Genomic DNA, 17,156 nt, shown 5'->3' with positions numbered 1-17,156 from the left:
CGCTCTGCTTAGGTCTTATTTTAGCCGTATTAAGGTCCGCTCTCTTGCTCACCGTTCCCTGCCGTCTGCCCCTGTGCTACGGACCGGGAGGGCGAGTGAAGTTTTACCTAGGAAAGGGGGGCAGGGTCTGAAAAGTGAACTTTGGGAAGTCAAAACGAGGTGAATTCCCGTTAATGTTAAAATAAACTTGAGTTTCACAACAGGTACTTAAGCAGGGGAGGAGGGGTGCGTTACGCAATCAGAAACAAACACACAGGAGGGGGAGAAGTTCCCGTAAACTTACCATAGAAAAGGGGTTGTTAATAAATAATATAACATATATAACATATTATATATATATATATATATATACACACACACACACACTCGATTATAAGACGACCCCCAAAAATTTGAACATAATTTAGGAAAAAGCCTGAATATGACCCTATAAAAAAAAGTTTTACTAGTAAATATTAATTCACATGTAAACTATTTTTTCATATTTAATAAAAACTATGATTGAGAAAAATGCATTTTTTGTTTCCTTTTATTTGCCAACCTGCCCCCCCAGTTATGCCGCTCTGCCCCCCAGATATGCCGTATACCCCCTTATATGCCGCTCTCCCCCACATACACCAACACACACGCTAACACCATTTACTAACACACGCACAAATGTCCTGCGCAGAAACTATGGGGCAAATCCATATGGGGAGTTCTGCAGATCCCCCCCCCCCCACGCATTTGCACACGTAAAGGGAAACACACGACTGTTCCTTTAACGAGAGAGATGGGGGAACGGACTTACATAGGGGGGGCTTACATGGGGGGGTTCCCCAGATAGAGGGAAGGTTGGTTTGGTGCAACTTCAAAGAAAAAAAGGAACCTCGGGTCAGTTTGTGGCCAGAATCTGCTGCCCTTCCTCTTATTATCTGTAAACAGAAGAGCTGACTATTGCTCCATTTTCTGCATAAGTTTGGTAATAGAACTGGTTTCGTTTTTGTTCCCCAGCCGCATTTCTGCAACAATTCCTCGTGTAAATGTTTTTATTTAGTAAATATATATAATATCATACCCAAAAAACAAAAATGACAGTTCCCCCCAAAAACACATACAGTACATAGTGTTATGAAAACCAGCAGAAAAAGCATAGATCTCCCTCCATAGACTTTCATTAGTCAGTGTGTGTGTCTGCCTGGGTGATTAAGACTGAGCCATTTCATCGTGAAATGTGGTTCGCACAAGGCTTAGATTAGGTGGGACATAATATGATGCCACGCATCTGACAACCCCACCAAAGAAGTACTTTAATATGCATTCTTCCATAATGAATAACACACTTAACTGAAGTAGAAGCTGCAGCCCTGCAGCTGCCCTCCACCTCTGTCACTGATTGGCTGCTATGTATCCTATGCAAGTGCAGTATTGCACGTACAAGTGTATCGAGATAAGCAGGCTCGTCATAATAAAGCTTATTCTTGCCCCCAAGGCTGGCACTCAATGGGAAATGAATAGAAGAAATCAGCAGAAATCATTCATTACGACTAAAATATCTTACATTAGAATTTTCAGCATCCTACATCCACCAGCAAAGATCCGGAATATCCAAAGAGCCCTGCAATAAAACCAAGAAAGAGAAAACATCCAAAATATCAAACAAATTCAAAATAGATACCCTGCTGCGCTTTAACCTGGCATCATGTCTTATTTATTCATTCATTCATGTATTCATTCATTCGTCTGAAAAATGTTTGACAGAAGAAAACAAAGCACCCTTTTTGTATAAGCGCTCCAGGGACCCGACCTCCTTAATCTGGCTTTGGGAAGAACGCCGATTAAAGTCCTCACCCTGTATATGTCGAGATGCCGGTGACATTAAACTGTCCTTTTTATAAGACGTTCACATTTTCAAGCGACACCATTTAAACGCGGCTCGGGAAGTTTAATTATCACAACGCTGAGACTGGGTGAGGTTTGTGTGTTTTAATTTTCTGATTACATAAATTCTAAATTTCTTCCTGGTTTCTGTCATAATAACGCTTGTAAATCGACAAAAGACGTGGAAGGAACAGGGCGGCAACAACGTATTTGGTTTCTAAGGAATATAATAAACGGATAATATTTAGTTTGGCAGAGACCGCGATCTCTCCCGTATTCTCCAGAACGGAGTTCAAGATATTATCAGATTAGGCATCGTTTACTTTCGTTACATTTTATTAATCCGAAGCCACAAAACCAGATAAACCCAAGAATTTTGTGATAGAGGAAATAAAAGCAGTTTAGGACACATTTTTTCAAAACAAATTTAAAGTTCTGACACGGAAGATGCAGCCCGGCCGTAGCAGCTGCCCTCAGCCTCCAATGCCCAGTAAATGATGGCTGGAGGATCGATTAGCACAGGTTTAATGTGATTAAATGAATACATTTTGGGATAATTTTCTTCAGCTGTTTTTTTTTTTTTATTATGTATTCAATTTATTATATGCAAAATGATGAAATTTAGCTTTCTCACATTTCTTCCATTTTCACATTTTATACACATTAAATATATTTAAACATTATATCAAAAGACAGCCCTACTTGCCTGTCATATTTGGAGTATTTAATAGCCTCATTAGCCTGGCAATGAAAGGGTGCCTGTGTTTTGGCGCAATCCATGTTCTGGATAATATCTGCCCCTCTCTGGAAATTCTCCTCGCTGATTTAGAAATTACTGAAATCCACAAGTGCAGAAATTTGGGAAATTTGTGTGTTTTTGTTTGTTAAGCCAGGCGTAGTCTGTAACCCCCTCCTCCACATTCCCACCTGTCCCTGTTTTATATCTTTTCCCCCTTATCTGGGCAGATAAATGGATGTTGCAAAAAAGCTTAACAGATAAGAGATAAGGCGGGAACATAACAACCCCACATCTGCCTTCCCTCTCTCCCTTGATTACTGCCATCCAGCTGCCGTAGTTGCCAGTCACTGACGTCACACCAGCGACGAGAACTGTCTATCCAGTTCTAATTACTAGAGAAACGCCCCGATGCGTCTGCCACGAATGTCGTCTCCAACAAAGTGGTGTGTCCAAAGCCGCATGCCTCGTGTGTTTAGACCTCTAATGACGCCACTCTCCGGCGCCCAAGCCAACCAGGCAAACTGCGTGCTACAATACGGAAAGTTGTTTCCGCCACACCGTGACGTCACGTCGCTGTCAGGCCCCCATGTTTGTTTCCCCCACAGAACTGACACACAAGCAGGACCTGCATCTTTTCTGAGAGGGTAAATAAACCGCCCAGTAGCATTAATTCGGAATTGCTATTATTTTGCAGTTACAGTCATATTTGTCATACATTGTGCTGCTTTATGTTGGTATCTGTAGGAAAATAACATATAGACTATGGCTGTCTCTTCATGTGCATGTCAAGAGTTCTCTACTCCTTATAACTCATACATGAAGACGTGTTAAGTGTATGTAGTCATGGAAACTATATTATTATATATGATATAACGCGCAGAATGTGGTATCCTTGACTGCTGACAGCTGAGTTACAGCTCGTTGCTTTACTGTAATACGGGCTCAATATGGATGTCAAACAACTCGCTGCTCACATCTTTGGCACTCAGATCGTTAAGGATATAGTGGTCTTATTACCGTAGCAACAGTCTGATCACCAGGTGCATCCCATCGGTTGTTACGGCAATAAGACTCATTGTCCGTGTCATGAAAGCTCAGCTCAGCTTGGCGCAAGCCTGCGAAAAGTTCTAGAAAAATAGATTCTGCCGGCAGATCGGCCCCATCCGGCCCCCGTCTAGTCGCTCGTTTCTCCTGCTGTAGAAATTCAAACCTTAATCAGTCGTTGATCTCGTCTTAGATTCAGGAGCCGTATGTCTATCCCATGCATGTTTAATACCCTCTACCACCTCTGCTGGGAGGCTGTTCCACTTATCCACCACCCTCTTGGTAACGTAGTGTTAGATGCTGGTCTCTGGTTGTAACTTTTCTCCTCCTTTTATGTATTTTAATGTCCCTCTTCTCTCCCAGCCCCTTAAAAATCAGCAGTTTCCAGCTACAATAGTCATTAACCCCGTCTGTGCTGGATCTCTGAGCCTTTTCATGTTATTTTAATGCCCCCAAATCTGCTTTTCTTTCTAAAACAAGGAAATGTCTAAGTGACCCCAAACTTCTGATTAATTATAATAATATAAAGTGCCCATATATTATGTAGCTCTGTACTGGGGCGATTTATAGCGATTTATATCAGTGAAGTTGTGTTGTTATTTTTTTCAGGCGCGTTTTTCTCGTATGAGAGCCGCACATCTACACGATGAGTAAACCAGGTAAGTCGGACGCTACGAGCATCGTTCTCCGCTCCTGTCGCAGCGATGTGGGGGTTTTTTTCATTGCGCTTCCCAAACTTTTACGCAGATCTGTCCCCCGGGGATCCGCTGGATCTCCCGCTCTCCATCCTCGATGTCGGTCTTGCCGGGAGAGTGGAGCTAATTACGGAGCGCCCCGAGCCAAGCGGGTCTTCCTTTCCTCTGTCCACGGTAGGTTCCGTACGACTTCTACGTTCTTCTCTTGACATGATGCTGGGAAGTTCTAAGGCGTGACGGTTCCTGTAGTCTCTCGGGTTCTAGATTTGCGTGATGCCCTTTTTTTATGCCTGATAAGCCTTCCGTGGTTTCAGATCCCTCATGGGTTAGCACCATATGACGTGGACCTGTCTTTCGAAGTTGTGCAGAAGTATCTCACCGACCCGGACTGGCTTTCCATTCATGATTTCGACAGGAGCCCGAGGTAATCTCACTGGTAATGTGCGGGGAGTTCAGCCTCAAGAAGCTTCTTCTCACCAGCAATGAAAGACGTCATTCCTATTTTTTTGTTGGCCTTCACTCCACTCCCTCAGCTGCCTCCGCTCCTAAATTGTGGATACCCATCCCCGTGTTGCACTTCAATGCTGTCTTGGGTCGGGATACAAAGTTGCAGATAGATAAAGATTCCTTATATACTCTTGAGACATAGGTGGAAGCTCAGCTTCAAGACCCCTTTGTTCCAAACAGCCCCTTCTGTAGAGAAAATCCGGTCGCCATAGGACGCGTCTGCAGTGCAGCCATCTTGAATAGGCGAGATGTCCTTCAGTACTTTATCCTTATTGCCTCCCAAGGTCCTGGCCACGGATGAAGGACGTTCACTCTCTCTTTCACATGGATGTTACTGCCCCGCATATGGACCTCACGGTGGAACGTAACGCCGCCACGGGAGAACTGTGTGGGATCAACGAGGTGAGAACCTGCCAGAGAGGAGCTTACGGTGGGGCAAACGCCGCTCTTTTGTTATGTGTGTCTCATGCTGTCTGGGATAACAGTTTGCAGCATTGCTACTCGGCGTCTTCCTTTGTTTTAATCACAAACTCTGACTTTTACCCCCATGCCAGGTCTTGGTGGGCCACGCTGGGATCTCAGCTCAGAATTCTCTCTCTCTTCGGCGCCCTCCTGGCCCTCCTTCTCAGTCTGTCAAAGGAAGCACCTCCAATTTCCCCTTCTGGCCTGGTAGGTGGGATAGACGTAGCCATAGAACTGCATGCTATACGTTAGGATAAGGGGTTCCGAGGGCAGATGACTAATCGTTGAGCCGCTTTCCTTCACCCTCTCGCATGTCGCAGGAGGCATGGATGAGCCCACTCTGGAACAGATGAAGGCTGTAAGCGATGAAGATGAAGCCTTAGACTTTGAAAAAGGTATTGGCAACCAATTATGGTAATTTATAATAGAAGCTGTCACAGATGAGGTTATGTTTTATCTCCTTCCTGGCCCAAATTTCTTGACCTCTTGAATGAAGCCCAAGTCAGGAAACCTTTATGACCCATCGTCACTTTTCTTTTCATAGATCTTTTAACCATTCCACCTGGATGGAAACAAGGAATGAACTTTAAACAGACAGGTAATCCTAATATGTTTTTGTCTGCTGTGTATATATATATATTATATTATATTATTATATATGTGTGTTGTTAATACACGTTTGTGTATCGTGCTGGTATGGTATGGATTCTCCGTGGCTTTCTGAGAACGTAGAGCTGGCCCAGCGAGACTTATGTAGAGTATAGAGTTAGACAATGGGCAGGAATGACAGATGGGTGTCCAATATATCTGAATTGCTTCATTTCCCTCTTCTCTTGTAGATATTGGGCGAGCCGCAGGGGCCCTTCCTCTTACCAGCCTTCTGGGGGCCCTGGATGATTTCACTTTGGGTGACTCTAGCGAGGATGAGGAAGGAGGTGAAGGACGGGACTTGGCTGGCAAAGGAGCAACAAAGGAGGCGCTGCAGAGGACAGACAGCCTGGAGGAGCTGGGAGTGACGGTAAACTACAAGGGGTGCTGTTGGAACAAAATTCTAGAAGCCCTGTACAATGAATGAGTAAAATGTGCTATGTAAACCCATGCCTGGATGCAGTAATACATATACACTTCTTCTCCTCGCTGTCTCTTGCTTGGCTTCCCATGGCAGAGCGTCTCTCCTCCAGTGCCGCCTCCTCCAACGTCCCCTCCACCAGATGTCGCTAGTGAGCAGTGGGCCGTCGCTCTTAACAGCAACGATCCAGTGGCGGATTTCTATAAACGCATCCCTGATTTGGCCTATAAGGTGGGACTGTTAAATGTCACATGATTTCTGCATTCTGAATTAATTAATCGCCATCGCAGACGCTCTTTGGTTTTCTGTTCTGGGGTATGGCTTGCTTGTAGGTTACGGTCCTCGATTCATGGCCGTGTTTGTGTTTCTCGTATTATCCTGACCCCTTAGTCTTTCTTTAGCCCCCATGTAGACCACCCTTGCACCTGGTTATTGCCCTAACTGGCATTGCATACAGCAGAAAATACCCCAATGCCGCCCCAATATATACTGTTCCTGCTCCAAACTAACGCCAGACGTGGTCTACCTGTGTCCCGTACCTGCAGCACCCGTTCGAGCTGGACCCCTTTCAGAAGAAGGCCGTTCTGTGTTTGGAAGCCGGCTCCTCCGTGTTCATCGCTGCTCATACATCAGCTGGCAAGACCGTGGTGGCAGAATATGCTATAGCGTTATCTCTAAAACACATGACCAGGTGAGGAGCTGCTAAACGTGCCAGGCTTTGTCTGAAGTGCACCGTCTGATCCTGAAGATGCCTGGATGGGGTATATGGGGTATTTCCATGCCAATGATAAATGTGGCAGGTTGTGTGTTTCTATTACCCCGTATCAGCACTAGAAGACTCAGGTCCTGAATATATTTCCGATGCCAAACTGCTTATGATATCTCTCGTGCCTACTATAGGGGCCACCCTCCGTCTGCTCAGTCCCCACTATCCAATGCTTCACGTCGTGCTCTCCCTTTTGTCTTTGAATCAGGACTATTTACACGTCGCCCATCAAAGCTTTGTCCAACCAGAAGTTTCGGGATTTCAAAATAACTTTCAAGGATGTTGGACTGATCACGGGGGACGTGCAGCTGTATACAGGGGCATCGTGTCTCATCATGACCACCGAGATTCTCCGGTAAGTAAACCCCTCCTCTGCCCTGCTGTATGCTGGTGTACTCTGCACTGTACACTGGTCTGATCTTCTTCACGGCATTGTAGAGGGCTGCGGAATAGTCCATGACTACTAATGATCTAATTCCTTATCGCTCTTCATCCTTTATGGACTTTCTGTCTCTGACCCCTCTTTATCTCCGATCTCTTAGTTCCATGCTGTATAACGGCTCTGATGTCATTCGGGATCTGGAGTGGGTTATCTTTGACGAGGTTCATTACATTAATGATGTGGAGGTAAGAGTCCCTCTTTTACCCCATACGATCCAAATTCTCCTTGTGTCCATGCGCAGCCTACTTACCCTTTTATCTTTTTTCCACCCAGAGAGGAGTTGTGTGGGAAGAGGTCCTGATAATGTTACCCGATCACGTAAACATCATTCTGCTGAGTGCCACCGTCCCCAACACCCAGGAGTTCGCAGACTGGATAGGGTAAGTGGCCTTTTCTACGTAGATCTTAGAATCACATAAACATAGAATTTGACGGCAGATAAGAACCATTTCGGCCCCCGTCTAGTCGCCCTTTTCTCCTGTAAAGATTTAAACCTTAATCAGTCGTTGGTCTCGTCTTAGATTCACGAGCCGTATGTCTATCCCATGCATGTTTAATACCCTCACTGTATTACCCTCTACCGCTTCTGCTGGGAGCCTCTTTCACCTATCTACCACCCTCCCAGTAAAGTAAAAACGTCCTTCCGTTCCATCTCAGCCTCCGACCCTCTAGTGTTAGATTCTGACTTTTTTTTTTTCTAACTTTTCCCCGCTTTTCAAATAAGCTTTTTTTTTTTTTTACGTTGCAACGGAATCAATTACAGGAGGATTAAGAAGAAGAAAATTTACGTCATCAGTACGACCAGGAGGCCTGTCCCGCTGGAGCATTATCTGTACACCGGGAACAGCCAGAAGACACAGAATCAGTTCTTCCTGTTGCAAGATGCTTCTGGAACGTTTCAGACCAAAGGGTAGGTCCGTGAGCTTTATAAATTCATATACGGCGGGCATCAACGTACTCAGAGGAGCCCGGAGATGGCAAGGACCCTCTGCACCGGGGAATCCTTGCATCCCACATCAGATCAGGGCATTATAAAGTAAGTGATGCCCTGAGCGATATTATAAATCAATATGATCTGTGATGCCTTCTTTACGTTAATTAACAAAGCACAGGGTCCATGATGTTGATTTTTCTCCCGTTTTCTCCACTCAGATACTACGCAGCAGTTGAAGCAAAGAAAGAGCGATCGTCTAAATACTCCCAGACCTTCGGGGCAAAGCACCCGCATGGCGGAGGGGCCGGGCATGTGAGTAAATCGCAGTGGCCGGGTCCAGAGGCTGACACTCTAAGTAGGGGCGATCACTGCCAAAACAGCTGTATGGAGGAGGAGACTACCAGGGTTCCTTTCACAACATGGCGGCACCTAAAATATTCTAACATAAATACTGCATATATATACAAATATTTAGGGTTAGACGGTAGGGATATAGGAGCAGGTGGTGAATGTCGGTAAACATTTTTGATTTGCTTGAGAGATCCTCTGAGCTCACGTTGTTCGTCTGCAGATCGCCATCGCTTGTAATTCATACTGATCCTCACGTATACTAACAGGCTTTCTCCGCAGGACAAAGGCACGTGGCTGTCTCTGGTGCAGTCTCTCCGGCAGCGGGATGCTCTTCCGGTCGTGGTGTTCACCTTCTCGCGCTCTCGGTGCGAGCAGAATGCCTCGGCCCTCTCCACCGTGGACATGTGCACGTCAGCCGAGCGTAGTGAGGTCCAAACCTATTACACCAAGTGCCTGAGCCGACTCCACGGGGGGGACCGCAAACTGCCCCAGGTGTGCACAGATTTAACCCATCCATACGTGTGCATTTAAAACAGCGGATTATTGTATAAGGGGCTGGGTCCTTTACCATACGTACCTTGCTACGTCGACACATTGATACTCCGTAAATATTGTATATGTCAAAGTTTATACAAAACGTATTCCCTTCCTATCTGTGAGATATACACAGCCCCTAAAATGTGGGCCACCCACTTTTTGCCCTCCATCTTTCTCCTTGGCCGTGTCCATGTATACATACGCACATGCTTAGCCATGTGTGTAAAATATATATATATATATATACATTGTATTCACAGGTACTACACATGTTGGATCTGCTGAAGAGAGGAATCGGGATCCATCACAGCGGGATCCTCCCCATCCTGAAGGAGGTGGTTGAGATGCTCTTCAGCCGAGGACTTGTAAAGGTGAGCGTTTCCACCCTTAGGCATCCTGTATTAATATTCACCTGCTGTTTTATATAGCGAACCACGTGGTAAAGGTAGTTCCAACTGCGTCTTGATGAAGTCATCAACATAAAACAGCTTTAAAGTCAGTAAAAACTAAGTTGGTTGATGGGTTTAAGGGCAGGGGTATGATGCTTGTACCTGTCGGATCGGTTTGGGATCAGGCTCTCAGTAGATCCCCCACACCTGCTTACTAAACGTAAAGGGCAGTAACATTCCTTTTGCTTACTGATCCTGAGAGATCCTTATGCCTGCGTGACAAGGGGTTGTCGGTATTCTCAGTGCTGAATGCGCAAGATGTAAGGATATTTCCTGACAAACAAGATGCCTGTTCCTGATATATAATACGTGACTGGGTCAGCCTTGATATTATCTTCTCTCCGAGCCCTGTAAATATTTGGATAAACGTGGTCATAGTCTAAAGTTTGGCTGGCATTATCTACACCAAACTGACTCTGCCAACAGGGCTTTATCCAGAAACGACTCTACCGCTGCAGATAAATCTCCTCACAGCAGATAAAACGCACGTCTTTTATTTCCCCAGCCGCCTTATGGGGTTGTAAGATGACTTTTGTCCGGTCTCATGTCCAAAAATGCAGTTGCCTGTGCTTGGCCTCCTCACTCAGTCCTGCTTCATCCAGGCTAATGTCTAGTTTGTCTATATGACCAGTGATAGCTGCTGTGGGCCCTAAGTAATACTTGGCCCAGGGTAGTTGCCCATTATGCCTTCTGTTAAAGATGGCCCTAGTGATGGGTGGTTTAGGACCAATTCATACTGGATGAGGGCTTCAAGGTTCAGGGAAAGGGCAAACGAGGAGAACATGGGTGCTGAGAAGACCCTGTTATTGTTGCCACCACACACATACCACTGTGATGAACACCATGCTTCTTTCTTCTATATTATAACACACGTGTGTTGTGTCTCCCAGATTCTGTTTGCCACAGAGACCTTTGCGATGGGGGTAAACATGCCGGCTCGCACTGTGGTGTTTGATTCCATCCGAAAACACGACGGCTCCAACTTCAGGGATCTGACGCCAGGTAGATCACCGATACACTGATTGAACTTTGAGAACATGTGTTCGGATGCAATCATTACAGCCGATAGCGGGTCATGTGACTACATGTATGATGTAAGCAAGCTCTGATCACGCCCACCCCTCTCTGACATAACCAATCACAAAGCACCATTGTGATTAAAAAGAAAATAACTTTTAATAATAATAGTAACTAATAATACCCATCGATAGCGATGCAGAATATCTCAGCGCTATATGAATAAATGTATAGTATATATTTATATTAGGCATGTACTTCTTGCTGTCCTTTTGCGTTTTGATGACTCGTATCCAATCTCCCCTGTGTTGTATCTTTCAGGAGAGTATATACAAATGGCTGGCCGCGCGGGCCGCAGAGGTCTGGATAATACCGGGATGGTGATAATACTGTGCAAATCAAGCGTGCCAGAAATGAGTGATCTGCACAAAATGATGATGGTGAGAAGAAGGGGGACCGAGAATTTGGGGTTAAGAGGCATGATGCCAAGTATATCAAGGGGAGACAGGGTCTGACCTCTCCGGTTTCTGCCACCTTATCCCCTTTCACATTTTCCGCCATGACTCTCGCTCTTCTTTTCTTACCTTACCCTCACAATCCCCTTATCCCCCCTTTTCGCACCCAGGGGAAGCCCACCCAGCTGCACTCCCAGTTCCGCTTGACGTACTCCATGATCCTCAATCTTCTTCGAGTGGAAGCTCTGCGGGTTGAAGACATGATGAAGAGGAGTTTTGCTGAATCCAGAACCCAGCGGGACAGTAAGGTGACAACACCTGGGGAAAGCGTGTCCACGATCCGTGTAGAACTACGATCCAAGGGGAGAGGGCAGAAAGTGGCATTAAGTAATCCATGCTTTAGTGCCTGATAACGCCATCCTCTTCTTCTGAGCTGCAGGAACGTGGTGTGAGGCTCCTGCCGCTGCTGCTCTGTGGGGTAACTCAGTAACATGCTTTGTTTGACAGGCGCATGAGCAGCAGATAAAGGTTCTTACCAAGACACTGGCAGGCATGGGTGAGATTGAGTGTACAGGAGATCTTGGAGACCTCCAGGACTACTTTGTGACTGTCCAGGAACTGACATATACCAGAGAAATCCTGCAGGTAAGGGTTTGGTACCTCTAGGACTATTACTAAGCCATTGGTAACAGAGCTGCCATGGAACCTGGCACCCCAATCAACTATATTCTGGATGACTTCCTACAAAAAGCTCCATGACAAGTGGTGACAGTGTTGACTTGCACCCTGAGTGGATATCGGGGGGGGGGGGTCTTACACGGTGAATAGGAGGGTTTAATATAGCTCGGAAAGCTTGCAATCTATTATATTTCAGTTGGCCAATAAAAGTATTATCTTTCTCAAATTATCATTCTACAGTAAATGTCTATAGTTCCGAGAAGTGAAGGTAATTCTTGAGCACAGCAGCTTTTGTGTAGGGCCCCTCTGATTGGTCTTACTAAGCAATAGATATGGGGCCAGAACTGGTGGCCCTCCAGTCAGGTTCCTCTGCATCCCTCCATTCACCCGGTGCTCTTTACTGGTAATATTTTAGTAACATCGCTCTGCTTTATAAAGTTAGATAAGTTTAGTATTCTCTGTCCAGTTCGGATTTTGTTTCTGCTTTTCTAGAAAAGGGTTGCGGAGTCCATCAATGGAATGAAATGCCTGAGCGTGGGTCGCATCATCATCATTAGTACCGACTACCACCCTTGGGTGCCCGGAGTGATCCTTCAGGTGGGATTGGACCTGATCTGATTTTTTTTATTAAAGCCCTAAGCTCCAGGTGCTGCAATGTGAAAAGAAGTGCCAAAAAATGTCATGTTTAAGGGCTATGGTGGTATCAGATCCCCTTTCTTTCCTTCGTTAGCCGACCACTTCCTTCCGTTCCCGTCCAGAGGGCCTGCGAAGGGCCTGGATCTTATTTTTCCTACCCAAAAGATCGATGGAGGGAGGGGGTCACCCATAAGGGCTACCCAAGTCCTCCTTCACCAAAAAAAGTGGGACCCGGTTCCACCACGGCACTGATATGGGATCGGGCATTGTGTAACCATTGTGTGTCATCCTGTAGGTGTCCTCAGATGCCTCAAACAGAATCTACACTACGTTGGTGCTGTGTGAGAAGAAGCGAGGCGAGGGAGTAAATACACAGGAAAGAGGGAAAGGAGAGAAGAAAGCACCGACCCCCGATGACCTACTAATGGGCAAAGTGTTCCGGCCCGAGGGTGAGATATTGTATGGCCTGGTATGTGGGCACCTGCATGTAGTATGGTGTAGTGGTGGGATGAGTAGGGTTAATAGGAAGAATATTTGTTGCTGGACTCTGAGTGATAATAAAGTTCTTGGAAGATAAAGAATAAAGAAGGAAGTTAAATGGTGCATGGAGGTAAGATGTAAACAACTCTGTCAATGATACAAAGGTTTTGAGTGTCTGACCGTTCTTGCCCCGGGGCAGTGTGATATGGATTGTCTGATCTCCTCCAAATAGGCCCCTGTGACCACATGCTCCTCAAACTCCATGCCTCTGACATCATATATGTGACTGGGAAAACATTGCGAGTCCATGCTGACAAAGTACTTGATGATGTCATCAGGGGTCAGACTCCTCGCTACAGGTTGGTCGTTTCACGTCTTATTGCTCTTGCTGCTCTTTCTTTACATCTTCTGCTTGTGCGTCTCCCAATTCTGTGAGTTTTACCCCGGAATCATCTAATCTTCATCCGTTCTTCACCTCTTCAGGAATGATCCTCCAGGCCCTGCGGTCTCTGGAGTGACTCAGGAGCTCTCACGACTCACGGATCTGCCTTCGGGATCGTTGTCTACCCTCTGTCCGATCAATGACCTTCAGTTGAAAGACCTGGAAGTGGTGGAGGCAGTTAGCAGGGCAAGAAGACTCGAAGGCGCTTTAAGGGGGTTCAGCTGTGCCAACAGTCCCAGATTTAATAAACAGGTAGTGTCACCTCTCATCTCCATGTTCCCTGCCATCTTCAACGTGCATGAATAGGGCTTCACGAGCCACCATGTCTTTCAGTATCTCCTTCTGGAGCAGCGAGCAAATCTAATGAACGAACTGGACAGACTCCGATTCCTGACCTCCGACCAGTCGCTGAGCCTCTTGCCAGAGTACCAGCAGAGAGTCAACGTGAGTTAACGTAAAAGGATTCAACAGTTAGGAGGAACCTGAAAATATGGTGAAAAGGAACCAATAAAAAAAGTCAAAGAAGGGAAAAAGGGGCAGAATGCGGATATCAGAAAATCGCGAGCTAATAGAAGGGGTTTGGATAGCAGCTTAGTAGATGTGAAAGGTGAACTGATAGCTAATGGTTTGTCTCTGTCCTTCTCTTGGTGGGTTTCCTAGGTCCTGCGCACCCTCCAGTACATAGATGATGGAGGCGCAGTGCAGCTGAAAGGCAGGGTGGCCTGCGAAGTCAGCAGCCATGAACTTCTGGTAACCGAGCTGGTCCTGGATGGAGCTCTGTCTCCCCTGGCGCCCGAGGAGATCGCGGCCCTTCTATCGTGCCTCGTCTTCCAGCACAAGACGCAATGCGAGCCGCGGCTTACAGAGATCCTTAAGGAGGTGAGACCCTGGCCAAGCCAACAGCGAGAATCTACCATAAAATCCCGTCTGACGTTCCGCAGACGTGCGAGATCGTAGTCGATCTGTGCAGAAATGTCATATCCTTCTGTTTTAAGTTAAATCGTGAAATGTAACAGAACCCCCCTCATTTTACTTCTGCAGAATCATCAAATCCTTCCCACAAACTGCTTTCAAACCAGAATTCATCATTTTATGCCTGGAACACTTTATGGTCGCGTGACATAAAAGCAGGCACTTATAGGTTGCTACCATAGAAGCCGAAAAGGCTTCCTAAAAGTGTTGCAGTTCTGCTAAGATTTATTCGATTTATATGGATTTATAAGATTTATGGCTCTCCTTTTTTTTTCTCTACCTTCCTTCGCTCTGGTCAGGGAGTGGAGAAAGTGCGTTCGTTGGCCGAGCGGCTGGCCGTGGTGCAGAGGGAGTGCGGTCTCAGGGAGTCTGTAGAAGACTTTGTGGCTCAGTACAAGTTCGGTCTCACGGAGGTTGTGTACGAATGGGCGCGCGGCATGGTGAGTACCCCAACTGTCCTGCTTTGCGTGAGACAGTCCTGATTTAGCCACTTTATCCCGCTGTCCCATTTTTCAGGACAGAGGTAGCTCTCGGTGGGACAGCGGGATTCAGAGTCAGTACCTTCGACTCCGTGAATGCATACTAAGCATGTGCAGAACTGTGCCAGTTTGAGTGACACTCCATGGGTATGGGTGGGTGTAGAACTGGCATTAAATGTTGGTGGGTATTCTTATACATGCTTGAGATCCGCTGCCGCCATTAACCACATCATCTCGCGCAGCCCTTCTCGGAGATCATGACGCTGACGGACATCCAGGAAGGCCTGATCGTGCGTTGCATTCAGCGGCTGGACGAAGCCTGCCGAGACGTCCGCTCTGCTGCGCGTCTGGTGGGAGACGCCACCCTCTGCGCCAAGATGGACGCAGCCTCGCAGCTCATCAAGAGAGACATCATATTTGCTGCCAGCCTGTACACGCAGTGACCTGCGCAGAGGTTATTCCATTTCTTATTAAATACCCATTGAATTCCCCCAGAGATTTTTCGTATTGGTCACAGACTCTCATATGGGACTCTTTGTGCTAAAGGTTCCCAAAATCCCTGTTTTTTGCATCTTAAATCTTACGTGTTTCCGTTCCTCTGTCTATAATCGCTGATAAGATCGCTGGGTGGTCTAAATGACGAATCTGCCTTCCTTTGCTTCCAAAGAATTCAGTTAGAGCTCCAGAACCTGCGGATGGGACACACGACGACAGCCAAGAAGAGCCCAGCTGCCGTTACGTCAACCAACATACTGCAGCCGACTCATAGAAGGTGGTTTCCGACACGCCAGACCTCGCGTGGCAGCCTCTTAAATTCAGGGATATCCGGGTTTAACCTCCATGAGGTTTTCCTAATGCCCCGGGTGGGCATCAGTGGATTTATTATGCTGCGTGTGGAATTAGCATTCACAGGCACCATTGCTGACATTAAACAATTTCACTGTTCCAGTGGACACCTTGCCTCGTGTTTTGCCTCGTGTTTTGCCTCGTGTCCTTGAAGGGGTGCTGCAGTGGGGTAGTTTTTGGGTGGCATGTCTCTGTAGTCAGTAGGGGTACCTAGTTTGTATTAGGTGGTGGAAGAATGTCATGACGTTCTCCATGGTTCTCCTTGCTTCGTGGTTCCCTCCACGGGCACAGGCTGCCATTTCTTCACTCTTCGCTGTGCTCCGGCGTTCCTTCTCTCACCCGAATCGTCGGCCTCCAGCGATGTCAGACGCCAGTTACTTGCAGCCGCATATTAACGATAATAGGACGGCAGTCTGTATTAGTTTCGACGGCTTCATCATCGGCCGCCTTTTGAATCCCTCGCGTGAAGCCCCCAACATACGTCCAACGTAGATGCCACGGAGGATCATGGGTAGCAGGGTATTCCTGTTAAAAGCTTTAAAATAAATGAATTACTTAAAGGGACACACACTACCTTTCTACAAGCACTACAAGCAAATGCATAGGGGGTTGTGCCCATAGGCGTTTGCCCCTTTGCCCGCCCCCAGCTCTTTTTCTTTGCTAGATATGTGTTTGGTGGAACACTTCTGCCGGTACATGACGCACTTACTGCCGGTCTGTTCCAGTGCTGATTGGTGGTGCTTTAATATCGCATATATGATTGATATCCCAGCTTGAATTCAGGTGACTCAAGTGTTCCATGATATGTGGGGGGGGGGTAAAAATACCCCACCCCCTAACATTTAATGCCGGTTTTACACCCATACCTCCCAACCTCTACCTTAATTTACCACCAAATTATAGGAACATTTTCATGTAGATGTCACGCGTGGATTCACTACCCACCTCTTTTCTAGGGAAATATTATTGTTACAGTATCAGCTAAGATAGAGTTAATATTCTCGCTAAGTTATTTTATCCTAACCTATTAGACAAACTCACAAAGCCCTGGTAAACGATAGAATGACCCAGTCTCAATCACCCAGCCAGACGACTTCATTAGCATTGCCATAAAGCATCAGCTCAGTGTGGCGACAAGAAAAATCACCCAAAATATCACATGACTGACTCCCGGCGGCTAAAGGGGGTTTATTGGAACAAAATAAAGCCCGTCTTCAGTGCTACAAACTACATTACTGGCCACAGTGCTGGATTCTGAGCTCAGAGATATAAGTTTATACATAGCTTCAGAGATAT

At 46.4% G+C, this 17,156-nt stretch overlaps 1 protein-coding gene across 1 annotated transcript; it reads left to right on the top strand.

Moving 5' to 3' along the window:
* Positions 1-4,289: 4,289 nt before the first annotated feature.
* On the top strand, positions 4,290-15,457 carry LOC149280426 (superkiller complex protein 2-like). Its single transcript, XM_089500666.1, has 29 exons — positions 4,290-4,302; positions 4,391-4,512; positions 4,653-4,762; positions 5,130-5,247; positions 5,400-5,514; positions 5,628-5,702; positions 5,852-5,905; positions 6,147-6,325; positions 6,473-6,607; positions 6,922-7,067; positions 7,351-7,497; positions 7,685-7,769; positions 7,858-7,964; positions 8,348-8,494; positions 8,737-8,830; positions 9,149-9,361; positions 9,667-9,777; positions 10,746-10,857; positions 11,194-11,312; positions 11,498-11,635; positions 11,835-11,972; positions 12,498-12,602; positions 12,937-13,090; positions 13,354-13,480; positions 13,605-13,815; positions 13,897-14,007; positions 14,224-14,442; positions 14,835-14,975; positions 15,257-15,457. Exons 1-29 carry the CDS (start codon positions 4,290-4,292, stop codon positions 15,455-15,457), a joined length of 3,747 nt encoding a protein of 1,248 aa, XP_089356792.1.
* Positions 15,458-17,156: the final 1,699 nt, after the last annotated feature.

Source organism: Sceloporus occidentalis, unplaced genomic scaffold (genome assembly GCF_023333645.1).
Source record: "Sceloporus occidentalis isolate IW3139 unplaced genomic scaffold, rSceOcc1.0.p SCAF_157, whole genome shotgun sequence".
Lineage (NCBI taxonomy): Eukaryota > Metazoa > Chordata > Lepidosauria > Squamata > Phrynosomatidae > Sceloporus > Sceloporus occidentalis.
This window is presented reverse-complemented; position numbering and strand designations above follow the sequence as displayed.